This window comes from Mycteria americana, chromosome 18 (assembly GCF_035582795.1).
Source record: "Mycteria americana isolate JAX WOST 10 ecotype Jacksonville Zoo and Gardens chromosome 18, USCA_MyAme_1.0, whole genome shotgun sequence".
Taxonomy (NCBI): domain Eukaryota; kingdom Metazoa; phylum Chordata; class Aves; order Ciconiiformes; family Ciconiidae; genus Mycteria; species Mycteria americana.
The window spans coordinates 3,976,258-3,993,315 of record NC_134382.1 but is presented as its reverse complement, the minus strand read 5'-3'; the positions used below and the strand labels follow the sequence as shown (position 1 = coordinate 3,993,315).

The window sequence follows — 17,058 nt, the reverse complement described above, 5'->3', positions numbered from 1 at the left end:
TGAAGTGTTTGATTGGTTGCACAGCATTCCTTACCAGTAGATTTTTGTTAGATGCATACCCTTTCTCAGTGCAGCATTCGTTGGCTGATGAGCCTAAGGGCTAAAATCCTTGAACCCCGATGTAATTGGGAGGGTCTTTTGGGTTTATACTGAATGTTCATATTAGTGTGTGATGGTGCAGGCAGAATTTGGGAAAGAACATAAATTAAGCAAGATAAGATCTGCAGGGGTTTTGTGAAAGATAATCTGTATTTGTCTTACGAACATGGAACCTGCCTCCTTTTAATTCTCTGACTTCTATTCCCAGGTTATTCTGATGCTCACAACAGACCTAGATGGAGATGATGAGAAGGACAAGGGAGCTCTAGATAACCTTCTGTCCCAACTGATTGCAGAACTGTGCATGGACAAAAAGGTAAGCTGTGGTATGAGCACACATTCTTCCATTTGCTCCTTCTAGACAAGGCTTCTTCCCAGGGAGGAATTAAATGCATAGGAGTCATAGAAACACATTGCTGTGTGGCTGTGTTCGGACAGTTTATTTCTCTTGGCTCACTTCACGTAAGGTAGAAAACGACATGAGTGTAACTCTCACTGTTTCCTGGTTCCGGCATCCACAAGTGAGCATGAAAATTTGTTTCGCTTGAATTCAGCTCTTGGAACAGGCATGATCAGTGATGTGTAATTGACATAGATACCTTTTCATTTGTGTGATACTGTTCTCTGGCATCCAGGCCACTGCCTATTCTTATATTGAAGAATTTGTGCTGCTTTTTTAGTATTACTGCTTAAGCTTAAATTAGAAATGCTTCATGAGGATCAGAGCACTGAAATTTAGATGTTTAGGACATGGTGCTCAGCGCTGTAATTAAGCAAGCAAGCTCTCTCCTTGCAGGATGTGTCTAAGAAAAATGAACGCTCTCCTGTGAATGAAGTGCACTTGGTGGTAATGCGGCTGCTTAGCGTGTTCATGTCCAGAACGAAGTCAGGATCCAAGTCTTCCATTTGTGAGGTACATTCTTCAAATTGCTTTGTCAGGGGGTGATGTGGCTGGGGGGCTTTTGTTCATCAAAGGTGGTCTAAAAGCTACTAACTGAAATAACTGGTTTAAAATTGAAAAACAGTTAAAAGTGCTTTAGAAAAATTTATGAGGACTCTGTAATGTTACTTGACACTTCTGAAAAAAGATTTTTGCTGAAACTCAGAGTGGAGGAAACCGACGTTTAAAGACAACTGGATTCACTTGTTTTGTGCGTGGTTTCTGACTAAGCTAGGGGCAGCACATTAATGATGTTATTTAAAACAGTCTAGCAGATTTTTTCCTTGCATCTTACTGGTGCTGAAGGGGTTAAAGAGGATTTGTAATGTGATTATTGGAAAGCAATATGCTGCTGTGTCAACGTAAAAGTCGCTAAGAGGATTCCTTAGATATTTGTTGCTAAAAGGTACAGTAATAAGGCATAAAAAGCAGTATGTGTGGTGGGAAGGAGATTAATAAAAAAGCATAGAGGTTAAAAAATTTAGTCTGAACTGCATCAAATTTTAATGAGCTTATGAGCTGTGGGGTTTGTTTGGATTTACAGGGCTGCTTTAATAGTTTTATTTACAGTAGCTTTTTCTCCAGCCTTTGTTATTCACTTGAGCTTCCCACAGAAATCAAAGCTCATCGTCTTGCAGAATGCAGGTGGAGCAGTACCTGGGTGGAGCAGAGCCTCTGAGCGGCATCGGCAACAGGGACTCTTTCTCTACCAGAATTCACCCCCAGCTGGCCAAATCCCAGATAAACAAATAGAAATCCCAACTTTAAAAAAAAAAGGGGGGGGGGAGAAGGAAAAAAAAAAAAAAAAGCCCTAGTCGTCTAATCCATAGCAGAGTGGCCTCTGGCACATGTGTCGAGGGGAGATTAGACTTAAGAGGAGATTTTATTTGTTTTCCTTTACTAAGCGCTTGTTCAAAAGAGTCTCTGTAAATATTTGAGTTGCTTTTCATAAACACAAAAAACCAAAAACCCCAACCTCAAACAAACCCCAAACTTAAAAGCTTCCTGTAAAGTTTCATGAAAACCTGCTTTCTTATCCATACTGTCAGCAGCTGCTGTCTGATTCTCACAGCTTCCCCTGCTCTTCCGACACGGTGGTTCTCAGGTGCTCTAGTAATCCATCTCCTCTTTGTTTCAGTCTTCCTCCCTCATCTCTAGTGCCACTGCTGCTGCGTTGTTGAGCTCTGGTGCTGTTGACTACTGTCTGCATGTGCTGAAGTCTTTGCTGGAGTACTGGAAAAGCCAGCAGAATGATGAGGAGCCTGTAGCCACCAGCCAGCTCCTGAAACCTCACACTACTTCTTCTCCACCTGACATGAGCCCTTTTTTCCTCCGCCAGTATGTGAAGGTGAGTCCTACCCTATGCTGTTAGCCTTACACAGCCTGCATTAAAAGGCCGCTGCACAGAAGCAAGTGAAAGCATCTTTGCAGAACTGGTTTTCGCTTAGTAGTGCAATTAAAATCCGTTCCCTTAGTGTGTAGTTACAACTAGGATTGCTCCGAGTTCTCTGACAGAGCAGCCCAGCTTGCTATATCCATCGATGCACTCCTAAACCAGGCAGTTCTGTGGAGCTGCTGTCACTGTTTCTGGTTGAAGTGTTAATCTTCCTGAAGGAAAGCTACTCCATCGTGTGACTCCTTTTGCTTGGCAGGCAGAATTTCTGAACCACCGCTACTTATTGTGGCAAGGAAGCCTAGCAGTTGATGGGGATTTCCACACTAAATCCTAGACTTGTTCAGCCACCATGGTGCCTTTATGCTAAGATGCTGCTGGGGCGGGGGGGGGCTTTGATATATGTGTAGGTGCAGTGAAGAAAGCCTAGTTAAATGTAAGAATGTCTCCTAAGTTGAAAGCTCATATATTAAAATGCCGTTTTACTACAGACTAGCTTACCACATCCCAATAGTTGCCATCTAGTTAAAGTCCTCAGGCAGGTTTGTTGGCTTATTTTTATTTATCAGCTGGGAGCCGTTCTGGCTGCAAAGGTGCAGAAGAGTTTTGTTTTTAGAAAATCAATACATGTACCCTGTAGCTTGTCGTGACACCACACTGGGAATGTTCAGTGCCAGAGCCTGATCGATTGCTCTTGCTTTCAGGGTCATGCTGCAGATGTTTTTGAGGCCTACACTCAGCTCCTGACAGAGATGGTACTGCGGCTGCCCTATCAGATCAAGAAGATTGCAGACACAAACTCCCGCATCCCACCTCCCATCTTTGATCACTCCTGGTTTTACTTTTTGTCTGAGGTGAGAACGTGATACACCTACAGGTTTTAACAAAAATTTCTAGTAATGTTACCTTTCATGGGAGAGATGAGCTTTTTTTGTAGGACTGATCTCAGACCCATCTCTGTTTTGTTTTCTTTTTCTCCCACTTGAAAGACAATGAACTCTCAGCTTTGTTTTATTCCTGTTGAACAGGAATCTATAGGAAAGCATATATGAAAAATAAGATCGCTGTTGCTCTCTGTACCTCAATGTTTGCTGCCAGAAAACTGGAACAGAAAACTTTCTCTGAGATGGTACAATGTAACATTGTGCTCAGCTGTTGGTACTTAGTCCTTAAAAAAGAAATCAGGAAGATATTTGGAGTATATCTTTACAGTTTCTTTGGTTGTATAGCTTCCTACTTGAGATAACAAGTTATCTTGCATTTGCAGAAGTTTGGGGAAGGATTTCTTAATTAGGCTTAACTAGCTTTTTATTTGAGGTCATAAATGACAAAGAATGGTTTTCAGAAGCGGTTTCATAATTGCACAGCTCAGGATGCTGCAGTATTGCTGTGCAGCGTTTCTTCTGCCTGTGACTTGATTTTACGGGTGACTTTACGGTACCTTAAAGCTGACAGATTCATTAATGCATCTCCCGTATCTTTTCTTTTTGTAAGAGAACACGTCATATTTTTGTTGGCACAGGTTGCCTACTGGTGAGTTCACAGTGCTGATATTGTAGACTTTTCTTTATCTAGTACCTGATGATCCAGCAGACTCCATTCGTGCGCCGCCAAGTCCGCAAGCTTTTGCTCTTTATCTGTGGATCAAAGGATAAATACCGCCAGCTCAGAGACCTTCACACCTTGGACTCTCATGTTCGTGGAATCAAGAAGCTCCTAGAAGAGCAAGGCATTTTCCTCCGTGCCAGTGTGGTCACAGCAAGTTCAGGCTCTGCCCTGCAGTATGATACGTTGATAAGCTTGGTAAGGAAAAGCGTGCCGCTGTACCAAGAGAAAAACATATGTGGCACTTATGTAAGATGTCACTAATAGAAATACATGGTGTTTAATCCTGTCCCATTGTGCCTTTCAGATGGAACATTTAAAGGCTTGTGCAGAGATCGCCACACAGCGAACAGTAAACTGGCAGAAATTCTGCATTAAAGATGACTGTGAGTTCTTTCTCAGAGTATTTGAGGGAGCAGAGGGGATGCATTATGTGTCTGGGTTTGAATCAAGACTTCTCAGATGGGGAAACTCAGCAGAGAAGAAGGGGGGACACAGCTGAGAGTTTTGAGTAGGACTGAACTGTTTCCAGTACTAATTTTCACAGTGCTCTAATTGCATCTGTTCCTTAGCTAAAGACCACAATATGGTGTAACGGATAACTTACAAGAACAGGAATAGGAGATCTGCGTTCTCTTGCTTGCACTGCTGTTGTTCCAGTGTGTAGTTTGGGATGAAACGCTTCAGCTTGGTGTATCCAGTTGTTGTGCTTCTATAGCGTAGGAACAGGAAGGTCTGCGAGGTTGTGGGTCCTTGTAAAGTTCAAAGGGTTTTTTGTTTTGGGCTGGGGTTTTTTTGCTTGCCTTTTTTTAATTCAGACTTCAAAGATTTTCTTCTTCCCTCGGCAGCGGTTCTCTATTTCCTGCTTCAAGTCAGCTTCCTGGTAGATGAAGGAGTGTCGCCAGTTCTCCTGCAGCTGCTGTCTTGTGCTCTGTGTGGCAGTAAAGTGCTGTCTGTGGCTTCATCCTCTGGATCATCGAGCACCTCTTCCACCTCTGCTCCTGCAGCTTCAGGTTCTGGGCAGCCAGCAACACAGAGCAAATCCTCCACTAAAAAGAGCAAGAAAGAAGAAAAGGAAAAGGAGCGAGAGGGTGAGCTGCAGCTGTGCCCTGTTCTGTGGTGTTTTTAGGGATGAAGTGTGCTCCTCTCAGCCTTTCTTATTTCTATTTAGAGAGAACTGCTTGCTTCTCATTGTTACAAATACCACTGTTGTGAAAGGGTCATGGATCATGGCAGGGGCACTTGTAGGCTTCAGCAATAATTAGGAGAGAAGAGCAGTTTTACCATATGTAGATGGGAGAGAGGCAAAGATGAAGCAGTATGCCCTAAGAGTTGGCACTGAAATTAAGTGCTGAGTATATCCCAAACACACTGTGAGTATTTATTAACTTGAGTGGACTTTAAGTTACCGAGGGTAAATTGCCTGTTCCAGTGACCAAGTAGCTTCCACCTAACTTGGCTGTCCTGGGTTGTAGGAGGTTGAAATGCTCATGGGGATTAAAACAAGTACTGGAGATGCACACGCAGTTAGCTCTGCTCTTCAGTGGTTATGTTCAGACTTGTTTCCTCTGTCTGACTTGCAAGCTGTGTTGGAGCCAGGGCTGCTGCTTAATGGGTATCCAAAGTCCTGGGAAAGTAATTAAGCTTTCCTATAAAAGTCATGGGCATAAATTCTCTCTTGGCTTTTCTTCAAGGAACCATTTTGGCTTCCTCTATCAGATGATTCTCTGTGAGTCTTTTCACTGCCCCATGGTTGATCCTTTTCTTTTTATCAGGATGTGTAGCACATGTCTCATGTTCTTACTGGTAAGTTTTCCAGCAGTTTTCTTCTGTGTTAGTCAGGAGTACTAGGTTATATTTTTGGAAAAAGAAGGGAACGTTAAACTTGCTTGTTGCCTGAAACACTGTAATTTGTCCCCATTATCCTCGCTCTATGATCTATAAAATAGGAAACTGGCCTGCCTGTGAGATACTCCATTCATCTGCTTTCTTACATCTTTCTTATGCCATCCGGTGTCCCCTAGGTGAGAGTTCGGGCAGTCAGGAAGATCAGCTGTGTACAGCTCTGGTGAACCAGCTGAACAAGTTTGCTGATAAGGAGACCCTCATTCAGTTCCTGCGTTGCTTCTTGCTGGAGTCCAACTCGTCCTCTGTGAGATGGCAGGCCCACTGCCTCGCACTCCACATCTACAGGTGAGCTGGGAGGGAGTCTCTGACCTGGCTCTTCTTAGCCAGTCTCAGCTCAGTTATGGAGAGCTCTGTCCTTGTGTAAGAGTTAATGCCTGTCCTGAGGGATGCTGAAGCTTGCAGATGATTGCATCCCCTTGAATTGCTCACACTATTTTGCAGTTATTGGGGCTGGAGGTAGTAGTTGTGACTTATTCATTACTAATCAACTTGAGTTATCATCTGCAAGAAGCATTTTATTTCTGTCTGCAGAATCTAGCTCCTGACATCTACGGCAGTAGGTATTTGTGGGAGAGTGAATTTCTGAGGCAGATGCAGACTCATACAGTTTAAAAGGTGGGAGTTATGTAGGGAAAGGCCCACTTCACGGTGCTGAACTCCTTCAGGACTCTATTCAGTTGTTGCAAGACAGCTGTTTTCATTTCAGAGAGTGCAGGAAAACTGCTGGTGGCAAGAAGAGATGAGATTTAACTCTGTGAACTCTGATGTATAGCAAGATAATAGTTTCCAAGTCTGGTGACCTGTAGCATGTATTTTCCTTTTGAATAAGATTGCGTGCTATGCGGTCTATATAGCTATCTTTACAAGCCTAATTGATATGTAATCCATTCAACAGGAACTCTAACAAGTCTCAGCAAGAATTACTGTTGGATCTCATGTGGTCGATCTGGCCAGAACTTCCAGCCTATGGAAGAAAGGCTGCCCAGTTTGTAGATCTTCTGGGATACTTCTCTCTGAAAACACAGCAGACTGAGAAAAAGGTATGGTGTCATTCTGAAAAGGATGTACAGCATCCCAGGTCCTGCTGCTTCTGATGAATTATGTTAGTGCTGGTTTGTGGTACAGCTGGGACAGATTTTCTGTCAAACGAGCTTCTAGTGGAAATTTTTTTTGTTCCCAAAATTTGAATGTTAAAAAAAGCAGAGTCCTTAAAAAATTGGGTAGTGTGGATTTTTTGTTTTATTGTTTTGGGGGTTTTGTTTTGGTTTGGTTTTTTTTAGAAGAAAACTTCTTTCCCACAGGAAGCCTTTGTGGGAAAATACATTTATCTGATAGCTCTAATTTTTAGATTTTTGATATTTCAGCTCCTAGAAATCTTTTGTAACCGCGACTCTGGAACAAAGGAAGTGGTAGGATTTCTTAGGGGACCAGTGGGCTTGAGAAAAAATAATTTAGACGCACTGATACTTGCATGTGTGTTTAAAGAGCTGGGAATGCCTTAGGAACCTTGGCAGGCATTTGCACTGATTGGCTGACAAATAGCATTGTTATTGTGGTAAAGGTCTAATTTTAGGATCTATTACATTCCTGGGTAATGATTTAACCACATAAATTCCTGTGGGTATAGTGCGTGCATCTTCTGGGGGACCTGGGACGCCACAAGATGAGATATCTTTATGTCTTTGTAGCAATTAAAAAAAAAAGTTGAGAAGACAATATTTTCCTAATTGTATTTCAGTTGAAGGAATATTCCCAAAAGGCTGTGGAGATCCTCCGGACTCAAAACCACATTCTTACCAACCACCCTAACTCCAACATTTACAAGTGAGTTACTTCTGACTTTGATCCATTTCACTAAAGGAGCTTTTCAGCAGACGAGCTGCGATCCACAGGGGAATACACAGTTCTTCTAATAAAATTGTGGTGGAGGAAGGACCCCTACTGAGATTGCATGCTGGCTGCAGCTGGCTTTGGGAGAATAGCAGATTCCTTTCTGCCATCTGAAAAACGTGACATCCTATGCGCTATCAGCAGTAGTTTGGCTTTAGCTTTTTTCTTTCATTTTCAGTAAATGTTACAAAATATTAGGAACAATTGGAGCATATAGACTTGCAGAATTAAGTGTTGTCTTCTTAGTCATACCTTGGCAGTTGATAATTGTACTAAAGTGCTACATAGTGGAAAACAATAATTTTCAGTGTGCTTTATATTGTAACACTTCTGTTACTAAGTCTGGGACTGGTGACTACAGGTAAACTAGAACTGTTCTGATTGAATGGCTTGTTTTTAAAACACAGTGAATACCAAATTGCATATGTCAGTGTTCTTCCTCTCATTCCAGCACTCTGTCTGGGCTGGTGGAATTTGATGGCTATTACCTGGAGAGCGATCCCTGCCTTGTCTGCAACAATCCAGAGGTGCCCTTCTGTGTAAGTAACTGCTGTTCGTAAACCCTTCCCTGTTGTATGGATCCCAGCCGTTTACAGCAGCGTGATTTGCTGTGTTTCTGAGGTTTTTGGGATGTAATCATACAGGCAGCGTGTCCTTGTTTTTTTGTCTTCTCAGTACATCAAGCTTTCCTCCATTAAAGTGGACACGCGGTATACTACCACCCAGCAAGTGGTGAAACTAATTGGCAGCCACACCATCAGCAAAGTGACAGTGAAGATAGGAGACCTGAAACGAACCAAAATGGTCCGAACCATCAACCTCTATTACAACAACAGGACAGTGCAAGCCATAGTGGAGCTGAAAAACAAGTACGTTTGTCCATGGTTTTGTCTGCAAGTCTCTGAATTTGACGTTATGATTTCTGCTGAGGTGCCTGGCTTCTTGTTTTAGCTAAAGTTCCTTCTTAGACTATTACTCATCACTGTCAGCCCACATTGGGTGGGATTGTTCTGAATCTCCTACAATAAATTGTTGAAGAAAAGATCCAAGTTTCACCTAGAGCTTGAAATATGCCCGTAAAATTTGTGTATGCAAACTTTGTACAGGCTCAGTTTTAAGCACCTAACTTAATTGTGTGGAAACCAGTATTGATACCAAGAGTACCTCCTGGAGAGTTTCACTCGGAAAGGGATTTGGACCTTGCAGCATGTCCAGAAATGCCGAAAGCATTAACATTACTTACTTGAAGCCATACAGTAGAATTAAAATTAGAAGTTGGATGGCCTAACTCTCGGCTGCTGCTTTACCCACGAAAAATGGCTCCTTTTCAATACATTGCTCAGTCTGGAGCCAGTTCTGCTTATATGCTTTCCCTTCTTACTTCTTGAGATGTTCTCACCAGAATCAGATCTCTTTGGCTTAGGGATTAATCTGTGCCTGCCGTTTATTGCTTATTTGAAGTCTTAATCCTCTGTGACATCACAAGTAGCTGCTGTGGAGAGGATTATGATGTCACAAAGAGAGGATTCTGACTTCAGGTTGAGAATAAGCAGTGGGAGCAGATGAGATCTTTAGAAATAAATATCCTGTTTTCATGCAAATGTCCTTACTAATAAAAAAATGGAGGTGAAAATCCCTAGAAAATGTCTGTAGAATTAAAGTTTTTCCATGAGGCATCAACAGCTCTTTAATCCTAAACAGTCTCTCTCTATGAAGAGGATAAAGGCTTAAAATGTATTTCTGGCTACATATCATGTCAATACAGAAGCTAAGGAAACGAATCCTAGAACTGCTCTCCATTCATCCCATTTAAAGTAGATTTGGAGCCGAGACGGTTGCGTTTGGCTTCTCTTCGTACGTGGGCAGGGAGGGTACTTCCCCACTGAAAAACCGTGCCGCTTTCTTTCCTTTTCCCAGGCCGGCTCGTTGGCACAAAGCTAAGAAAGTCCAGCTGACCCCAGGCCAGACGGAGGTGAAGATTGATTTGCCGCTGCCCATTGTGGCTTCGAACCTGATGATTGAATTTGCAGATTTCTATGAGAATTACCAGGCTTCCACGGAGACCCTGCAGTGCCCCCGGTGCAGTGCGTCCGTCCCAGCCAACCCGGGGGTGTGTGGGAACTGCGGCGAAAACGTGTACCAGTGCCACAAGTGCAGGTACGTCATCCTCGTTCCTCCCCACGGAACCAGCGCCAGGGGTTTATGGAGCCCTTGTGCTGTTGCCCGTGTTAGATGTTCAACAAAATACCCTGCTATTTAAATACATGATTCTGGTTAATACAACGGCACAATCAAATTAGTCGAGAAGTATAAAACAGGCTTACAGGGATTTAATGTTAATACAGGCTAACAAAGGAAGCCTGATATGACAATACTGAAAAAACGCAGAAGTTTCAGATCAAGCCCTCAGAAGTTTAAAAAAGAAAATTCCCAGGAGGAGGTTATTTTTGGCCTGCCTGTTCAAGGGCATGAGGCTGGAGTTCAATTACATGATTGCAGGGGGGTTTCTCCGCAGGATCCCTGACTTAGTGTGCAGGACGGACAGTGCCCGCTTGTCTATTCAGAGCTTTTGTTGTACTCTCCTCATTCAGAGCAGGGCTCAGGGCGTAATTTACTGTGCGCTATTCAAGCTTTCACTACAGTATTATAAATCCTTCTCTTCTGCGAGTTTTGTCTCCTTATCTGATATCTCTTCTCCCCTTATTGTTGTCCCATATTCGTCTCTAATCCTCATGGGATTCAAGGTGTTTAGCAGATTCTTTCCATAGATCAGCTGATTCCTGGTATATTGAAAGGTTTCCATATCCCTTCTTGAATTAGGGGAGCTATAAATCAGTTCGTGTCATGCTACTCTGGTCTGCAATGGGATAATAAGTATGCTGTAGCTAGTCCCACTGCAACTGGGTAAAGAGTGAAAGCTATTAAAAGCCCAGACCTTAGAAAACAAAATAGTTTCTTTTTATCTGTGTTCTCGTAAAGGGCACAGTGCTGAAGTCCGACGTTCTACTGGCAATTACTGTAGTTAACGTAGAATTGTTGGGAACAAATCCATGTCTGTTTCTGGTTTTTCTGGCCAGAATGTGGCACTGCTTCTGTAAGGATTCTTTGTTGTTGTTGTTGTCGCCTGATTTGTAGGTTTTGATTCTCATGTACCTCATGTATTTCACTTGTGGCTTCCCCAAGGCAGTTTGGTAGGTTAGACATTTTAAGGGCCATCCTTCTCTTTTACCTACTGAGTCCATTCGCAGCTTACTTCATTGCCTCGGTTACCTTGATAAAGCTCAACTGCATTCTTTGACCTTTCTGGCTTGCCTTTCAGATCCATTAATTATGATGAGAAAGATCCCTTCCTTTGCAATGCCTGTGGGTTCTGTAAATATGCTCGCTTTGACTTCATGTTGTATGCCAAGCCTTGCTGCGCAGTGGATCCCATAGAGAATGAAGAGGATCGAAAGAAGGTGAGACTAATAGCAGAGTCATTAATGAAATGCTGTATCTCTTGGCCGGGTCAACAGTGTAGGGACATCAGAGGTCCATCCCTCTTGGGAGTAACACGAAAAGCAGTGCTCCTTCAAGGCTTCTCACTGACTAATGCATTCCTTATTTACTGTCTTGCTCCACCAAATAAGTAATTCTTCAAAAGACGTAATTCAGTCCTTTACTTATAAACTAGCTATTTAGCACTGCATCTCTTTGCCTCGCTGTACAAGGGGTGAATTTGGGTTGTGCTGTATGTGTTACCGTCCCATCTGAGGAGCCCTGCTAATGAATGAAGAACCCATTGCAGTATGTGGCCTGCCCCAAAGGATAAGTGTGCTGAGTGTAGTGTCAGCAGAGTGGTACTTGTGGCAGAAACAGGGTGCAGGAACAGCATTTTTTTTTTTTTTTTTTTTTTTTTGCCAGAGAAAGGCAAAAGAGACAGACGACTTGGAGGTTGATGGTTGTAGTTCTGTAGAATTAAAAATTGAGTCTGAGCATAAAATATGAGTTTCCTTTCCTTTTTTATTCTTAGGCAGTAACAAATATCAACACTCTCCTGGACAAGGCTGACAGAGTGTATCACCAGCTAATGGGACACCGACCACAGCTGGAAAACCTTCTATGTAAAGTGAATGAGGCGGCTCCTGAAAAGCCACAGGTAACAAGGGACATATGGATCTTGCACAGAACCCTAGGCTGGTGAGGCACTGGCCAAGAGCAACTAAAGGTCTTTGCCTCAGATGCTGTTCTGCAGTTGTTATTTTTGTGTGTAGCCGCCATATATGATTCTTTTTTGTTTACCCCTCTGTTCCAGGATGAATCTGGTAGTAGTGGAGGAATAAGTTCTACCTCAGCTAGTGTGAATAGATACATACTCCAGTTAGCCCAGGAGTATTGTGGTGACTGCAAGAACTCTTTCGATGAACTTTCTAAAATCATCCAGGTATGATGCGCTTTGATTTGAATTTGGGTCATGTGTTTTCTTCTGTCACCAGATACAGTGCATATCAGAAATAGAAAGTAACACGTTGCCATTCTGCATTTAATGATATTGTTAACAATAGGTCATCAGCTGCACATTTTCAGGGAAATAACAAAATAATCATTTCTAAAAGCTGTGTTTACCATTTAATACTATGGATTTGTCACATTTCCAGTGTTACAATGCATGTAATGTAGACAACAAGCCTTTAAACAGGGCAGATAACTGGGAGTTAGGCTGATATTTCTAATGGATTTCCTAAGTCTGCCATTGATATGAAGGATTTCAAGTTTTGAGATACTTGATTAAAAATGTTTCTCCACAAAATATACAGTGAAAGTAACCTGTGAAGGGGATTAGCAATTATGTGCTGCCTGACAATTCCACAACTTTAATTTCTCCTTTTCTGTGTTTCCAGAAAGTGTTTGCCTCTCGAAAGGAGCTCCTGGAATATGATCTTCAACAGAGAGAGGCAGCGACGAAGTCCTCGCGAACCACTGTCCAACCCACATTTACTGCCAGCCAGTATCGTGCCTTGTCTGTTTTAGGCTGTGGCCACACATCATCAACTAAATGCTATGGCTGTGCCTCAGCCGTCACTGAACACTGCATAACGTTGCTCCGGGCTTTGGCGACCAACTCTGCCATCAGGCATATCCTTGTGTCCCAGGGCCTTATCCGAGAGCTCTTTGACTACAACTTGCGCCGGGGCGCAGCCACTATGCGGGAGGAGGTCCGTCAGCTCATGTGCCTTCTGACCAGGTTAGGTCTGATTCGGTGTTTGCAGCCCTCTGTCTTCCAGTGAACTCTGGAATGCCGCACGCTTGTCAGCGCACGATCAGAAAGGAGCAGCTTTATAGGGGAGCTTTCTTACATCAGCAAACTGTAGACTGTAACGGCTTGTACGTTTGTTATCAACTAAACTGAAATCCCAGGAGCTTTTGGTATTTAGTACAAGCACGGCATAACGGTGTTCTCTTTTTTCCTTCTGGAATTAGGGACAATCCAGAGGCCACACAACAAATGAACGACTTAATCATTGGGAAGGTTTCTGCAGCTCTGAAGGGACACTGGGCAAATCCAGACTTGGTGAGAGACTCCAGTCTTTTCCTCTTTCTTTTTTCTGCCCCTCTGCAACTGCTGGTGTATTCTAATCATTGCATCTTCTCTATTATCATGGTCTATTTGTAATACAGAAGGTGTCTTGATAGGAATTAAGATAAATGTTAGCATAAAGCACAAAATTATGTGATTAGGTATATGCCTAAGTTTCCTCAGGCAGTTCTGCCTGTCTCGGCTGTTGCTTGCAGCTCTCAAATAGGTTGCCAGTCATCCCAAATGGGCGTGGGATTAAATTTACTTAGATCGATGTGTTTTGAACCTGTGTTTTTTAAATATCAGAAGGCGAAAAGGACTGCTGCGTCACCAAGACTTCTTAAGCCTTTGAACATGTCTGTGTTACAGGCTAGCAGCCTCCAGTATGAAATGTTGCTGCTAACAGATTCCATCTCAAAGGAAGACAGCTGCTGGGAGCTCCGACTACGTTGTGGTGAGTTCAAACGACTAGTGTGAAAGCTTTATTTTAAAATGCTATGCCCGGGTCCGTGCACTGTAGTAAGATTTTAAGTAAGGGAACTTATGCCAATTCAGATAGCTTGTGATTAGGGTTAAAATGGAGTTGGCACCAGATAGCTTTGTCTTGGGGTAGTGCGTTTCTTGAAACAGGAGTGCTGAGAAGTAGAAAGATGGAGCTGTAAAGGGAAGGATGGCAAGACTCTCTTGCTGTAATAGAAAATAATTGTCTTCCATCGATGGCTGCGTGACAATGTGATAGTTTTGCTTGAGGATATGAGGTCTTACCTATCTCTAAACACATTTAATGTGCTGTATAGAGCTGTGGAGGTGTCCTATCTGAAGATCTTCTAGTGGAATGAAAATTTATGTCTGTCTTTCAGCTCTCAGCCTCTTTCTGATGGCAGTGAACATTAAGACTCCAGTGGTTGTTGAAAACATCACCCTCATGTGCCTGCGCATTCTTCAAAAGCTGATCAAGCCACCTGCTCCAACCAGCAAGAAAAACAAGGTACTGCCTTAGACAGGTGCTGAGCAAAGCATCTGAAAAATTGCTGATTAAAGTCTGGCACACTGATCTCAGTGATTAATAACTTTGTGAGGAAGCCAAGGCTTGCTCTTCCTGGTCACGGTTACTAGGGAGGCGCAAGTCCTGTGACTCTTGTCTTTGCAGACTGCAAAATTACAGGTAACTGCTTTCCATTTTTTACTGTTCTTTGGTGGCTTTGACCACTACTATTCAAAACAGGGCTCTGCTTCTTTCTGCTCAGATTTGAGGCATGGGGAAAGAGCTACTTCAAAGCTACAGCTTGGTTATTTTGGGCAGGCTTTTGGTGCTTTCAACAGCTTTGTAGAATCAAGTACCTAAATATGGTAGAATCAAGTACCTTTGACTCAGATTTTTAAATACAGAGCTACAGTTCTGATAAAAATGATATTGATTGTGGCTGCTCCTTGATTGTAATTCAGGATAACATTTGCAAGAGAGAAGGTATGTTTCTGCTTTGATCTAGCTATCTGATAATCGCAGATGGATGTCAAAGGATGGGTTTACTGATATTTCAGTAGTAACTGGAATGAGGCATCTCTCTTAGTTCATCATTAACACAAACTGTATACCCTGCTGTTGTCCAAGAGCTGCATTTACCTATTCACGGAGCAGACACAACCAGTGATCCACCTGCAGGAGTTACTGTGGCTGTGGCTTTCTGAAGAATCACAGAGCTTTTTTGTTTATTAGGATGTGCCTGTGGATGCTCTCACCACTGTGAAGCCTTACAGCAATGAAATCCATGCACAAGCTCAGCTGTGGCTCAAGAGGGACCCCAAAGCATCGTATGAAGCTTGGAAAAAGTGCCTCCCTGCCAGAGGTAGTCCTGTGCTTTTAACTTTGTGCAATTTTGTGAAGGAACATGTATGTCCCTCCAGGTTTAATAACGAATGTACTTCTGTAGAGTTGTGTTGGCTTCTGTCCGACAACATCAGATACCATCTTCACACTTAGCTGTGTAGTCCTTAGAGATTGTAGCACTGATTTTTCTAGGCTGTGTTGCTCAAACCTTGAGCAGAAAATGCACTGTGCCTGAAGATAATCAGGGGAATGTAAAAAAAATGAAACTTGTTGCTTATTTAAAATGATACCAGCCAACTGAAAAGCTGATTGAATTCCCTGAGAGGCTATGGGAATTGCATCTGGCTTGGAAGTGAATGTAGCTCCACAGAGACGTGGAAATGGCAACAGAAAGAAACGAGAAGCTACTCAGCTTCTCAGCTGGAGTTTGGAGTGTTCCAGTATGAAGAAAAAAATACAATGGCAGTTTGCAGTTAATAGCTGCTGACAGTTCTCTTGAGCTGGGTCCAATATTGCAGGTATAGATGCCAATGGGAAATCTCCCAGCAAAGCTGAGCTTCACCAGCTCTACTTGTCAGAAAAATATGTCTGGAAATGGAAGCAGTTCATGAGTCGCCGTGGGAAGAGAACTTGCCCTCTGGATCTCAAGCTGGGACACAACAATTGGCTGCGACAGGTAAACGTGGGTGAAAACTCCAGTGGGACGCACTGGGCAGAGTTAACAGTCAGAGATTATTGGTAGTTTGCTGCATTTTATGCGCTTTGCAGATGATATGAGCGGTGATATTTGGGGAGACTGTAACTGACTGCATCTAATTCCAAGTCAGGTTTGCAGCTTTGTTCCCTTAAAAACACTACCTCTAAACATCCAGCAGTCTGTGTGTTCCTGAACTCTGAACCTTTAATTACCACGGTGCTTCTACCTGTCTACTTAGCTGTGTTTTGACTACTGAATTTTCAGAGGTCCTGGGCAAAAGTTTTTCTTCTTGTCTATGTGGTTTAGTATGTGACCTACACAGTGCATTGTTTAAACATTTTGGTGGTGAGCAAAGTAGGCATTCTCGCAGAATCAGGAGTTTGGAAGAACAAGAGAATGCTGCCACCAGGTCACCAAACTGTCCTAATGTGTGCTGTGCATTTTTGTAAGATATCACTAGTTCATCTGTGCACATCAAGCAATACCATCTTTTAATGCTCTTACTTTAGGTGCTGTTTACTCCTGCCACTCAAGCTGCAAGGCAGGCTGCGTGTACTATTGTGGAAGCTCTGGCTACCATCCCCAGCCGCAAACAGCAGGTCCTTGATCTCCTGACAAGGTATTTCTGTGCTGCCACACTTGACAGCTCCAGGATTATTTTTCTTTAATTTCCATGAGAATCTCTCCCTTCTTCCAACTTTTCTCACACCTTTCCCTTGTATACCTCTGGTTCACAGGTCTTTTTGGGCTGGATTCTAAAATTTAATTAGCTGTGATGGTATAGTTTTAGGAAGACTTTTTTTTTTGCTGTCTGGCAATACTCCAGTTCTGTGCTTCTTCCAGAAGTAAGCAGATGGTGTTCAGCTGTGGGGACAGCATTTCCCCTGCCTCTTAGACAGCAAAATAATAGGGTGAACTCCTGTGACAAAACTTACCGCAATTGACGCTAGTAGCACAGTTGGGGAACTCTTTTTTGGGGGGCAAAATACCGCTTTAGCCACTGAGTAATGATTATCAGTTATGCTGTTAGCTTGGAGGATAACAGGGAGGATAGATTTCTGGAGTTGTTTTCTTTCTTTCTGTGGTGTCCTTAAGCTGTGAATACCTCTTGTTGCTGTGAAGTGATTGTCAGCTTGTGTTT

At 42.9% G+C, this 17,058-nt stretch overlaps 1 protein-coding gene across 5 annotated transcripts in view; it reads left to right on the top strand.

Moving 5' to 3' along the window:
• Positions 1-17,058, top strand: part of UBR4 (ubiquitin protein ligase E3 component n-recognin 4) — a 78,692-nt gene that overhangs the window by 41,450 nt on the left and 20,184 nt on the right. For all 5 annotated transcript variants that reach the window (XM_075520768.1, XM_075520767.1, XM_075520766.1 and 2 more), the window contains 23 exons: positions 308-415; positions 896-1,012; positions 2,178-2,387; positions 3,137-3,286; positions 4,008-4,235; positions 4,345-4,423; positions 4,886-5,128; positions 6,062-6,230; positions 6,841-6,985; positions 7,684-7,769; positions 8,287-8,374; positions 8,511-8,704; positions 9,753-9,992; positions 11,155-11,293; positions 11,848-11,973; positions 12,130-12,258; positions 12,716-13,059; positions 13,296-13,386; positions 13,762-13,846; positions 14,253-14,380; positions 15,110-15,239; positions 15,739-15,896; positions 16,427-16,536. In XM_075520768.1, the coding sequence (XP_075376883.1) occupies positions 308-415; positions 896-1,012; positions 2,178-2,387; positions 3,137-3,286; positions 4,008-4,235; positions 4,345-4,423; positions 4,886-5,128; positions 6,062-6,230; positions 6,841-6,985; positions 7,684-7,769; positions 8,287-8,374; positions 8,511-8,704; positions 9,753-9,992; positions 11,155-11,293; positions 11,848-11,973; positions 12,130-12,258; positions 12,716-13,059; positions 13,296-13,386; positions 13,762-13,846; positions 14,253-14,380; positions 15,110-15,239; positions 15,739-15,896; positions 16,427-16,536 (3,497 nt within the window). The remainder of the gene's footprint in view (positions 1-307; positions 416-895; positions 1,013-2,177; positions 2,388-3,136; positions 3,287-4,007; positions 4,236-4,344; positions 4,424-4,885; positions 5,129-6,061; positions 6,231-6,840; positions 6,986-7,683; positions 7,770-8,286; positions 8,375-8,510; positions 8,705-9,752; positions 9,993-11,154; positions 11,294-11,847; positions 11,974-12,129; positions 12,259-12,715; positions 13,060-13,295; positions 13,387-13,761; positions 13,847-14,252; positions 14,381-15,109; positions 15,240-15,738; positions 15,897-16,426; positions 16,537-17,058) is intronic.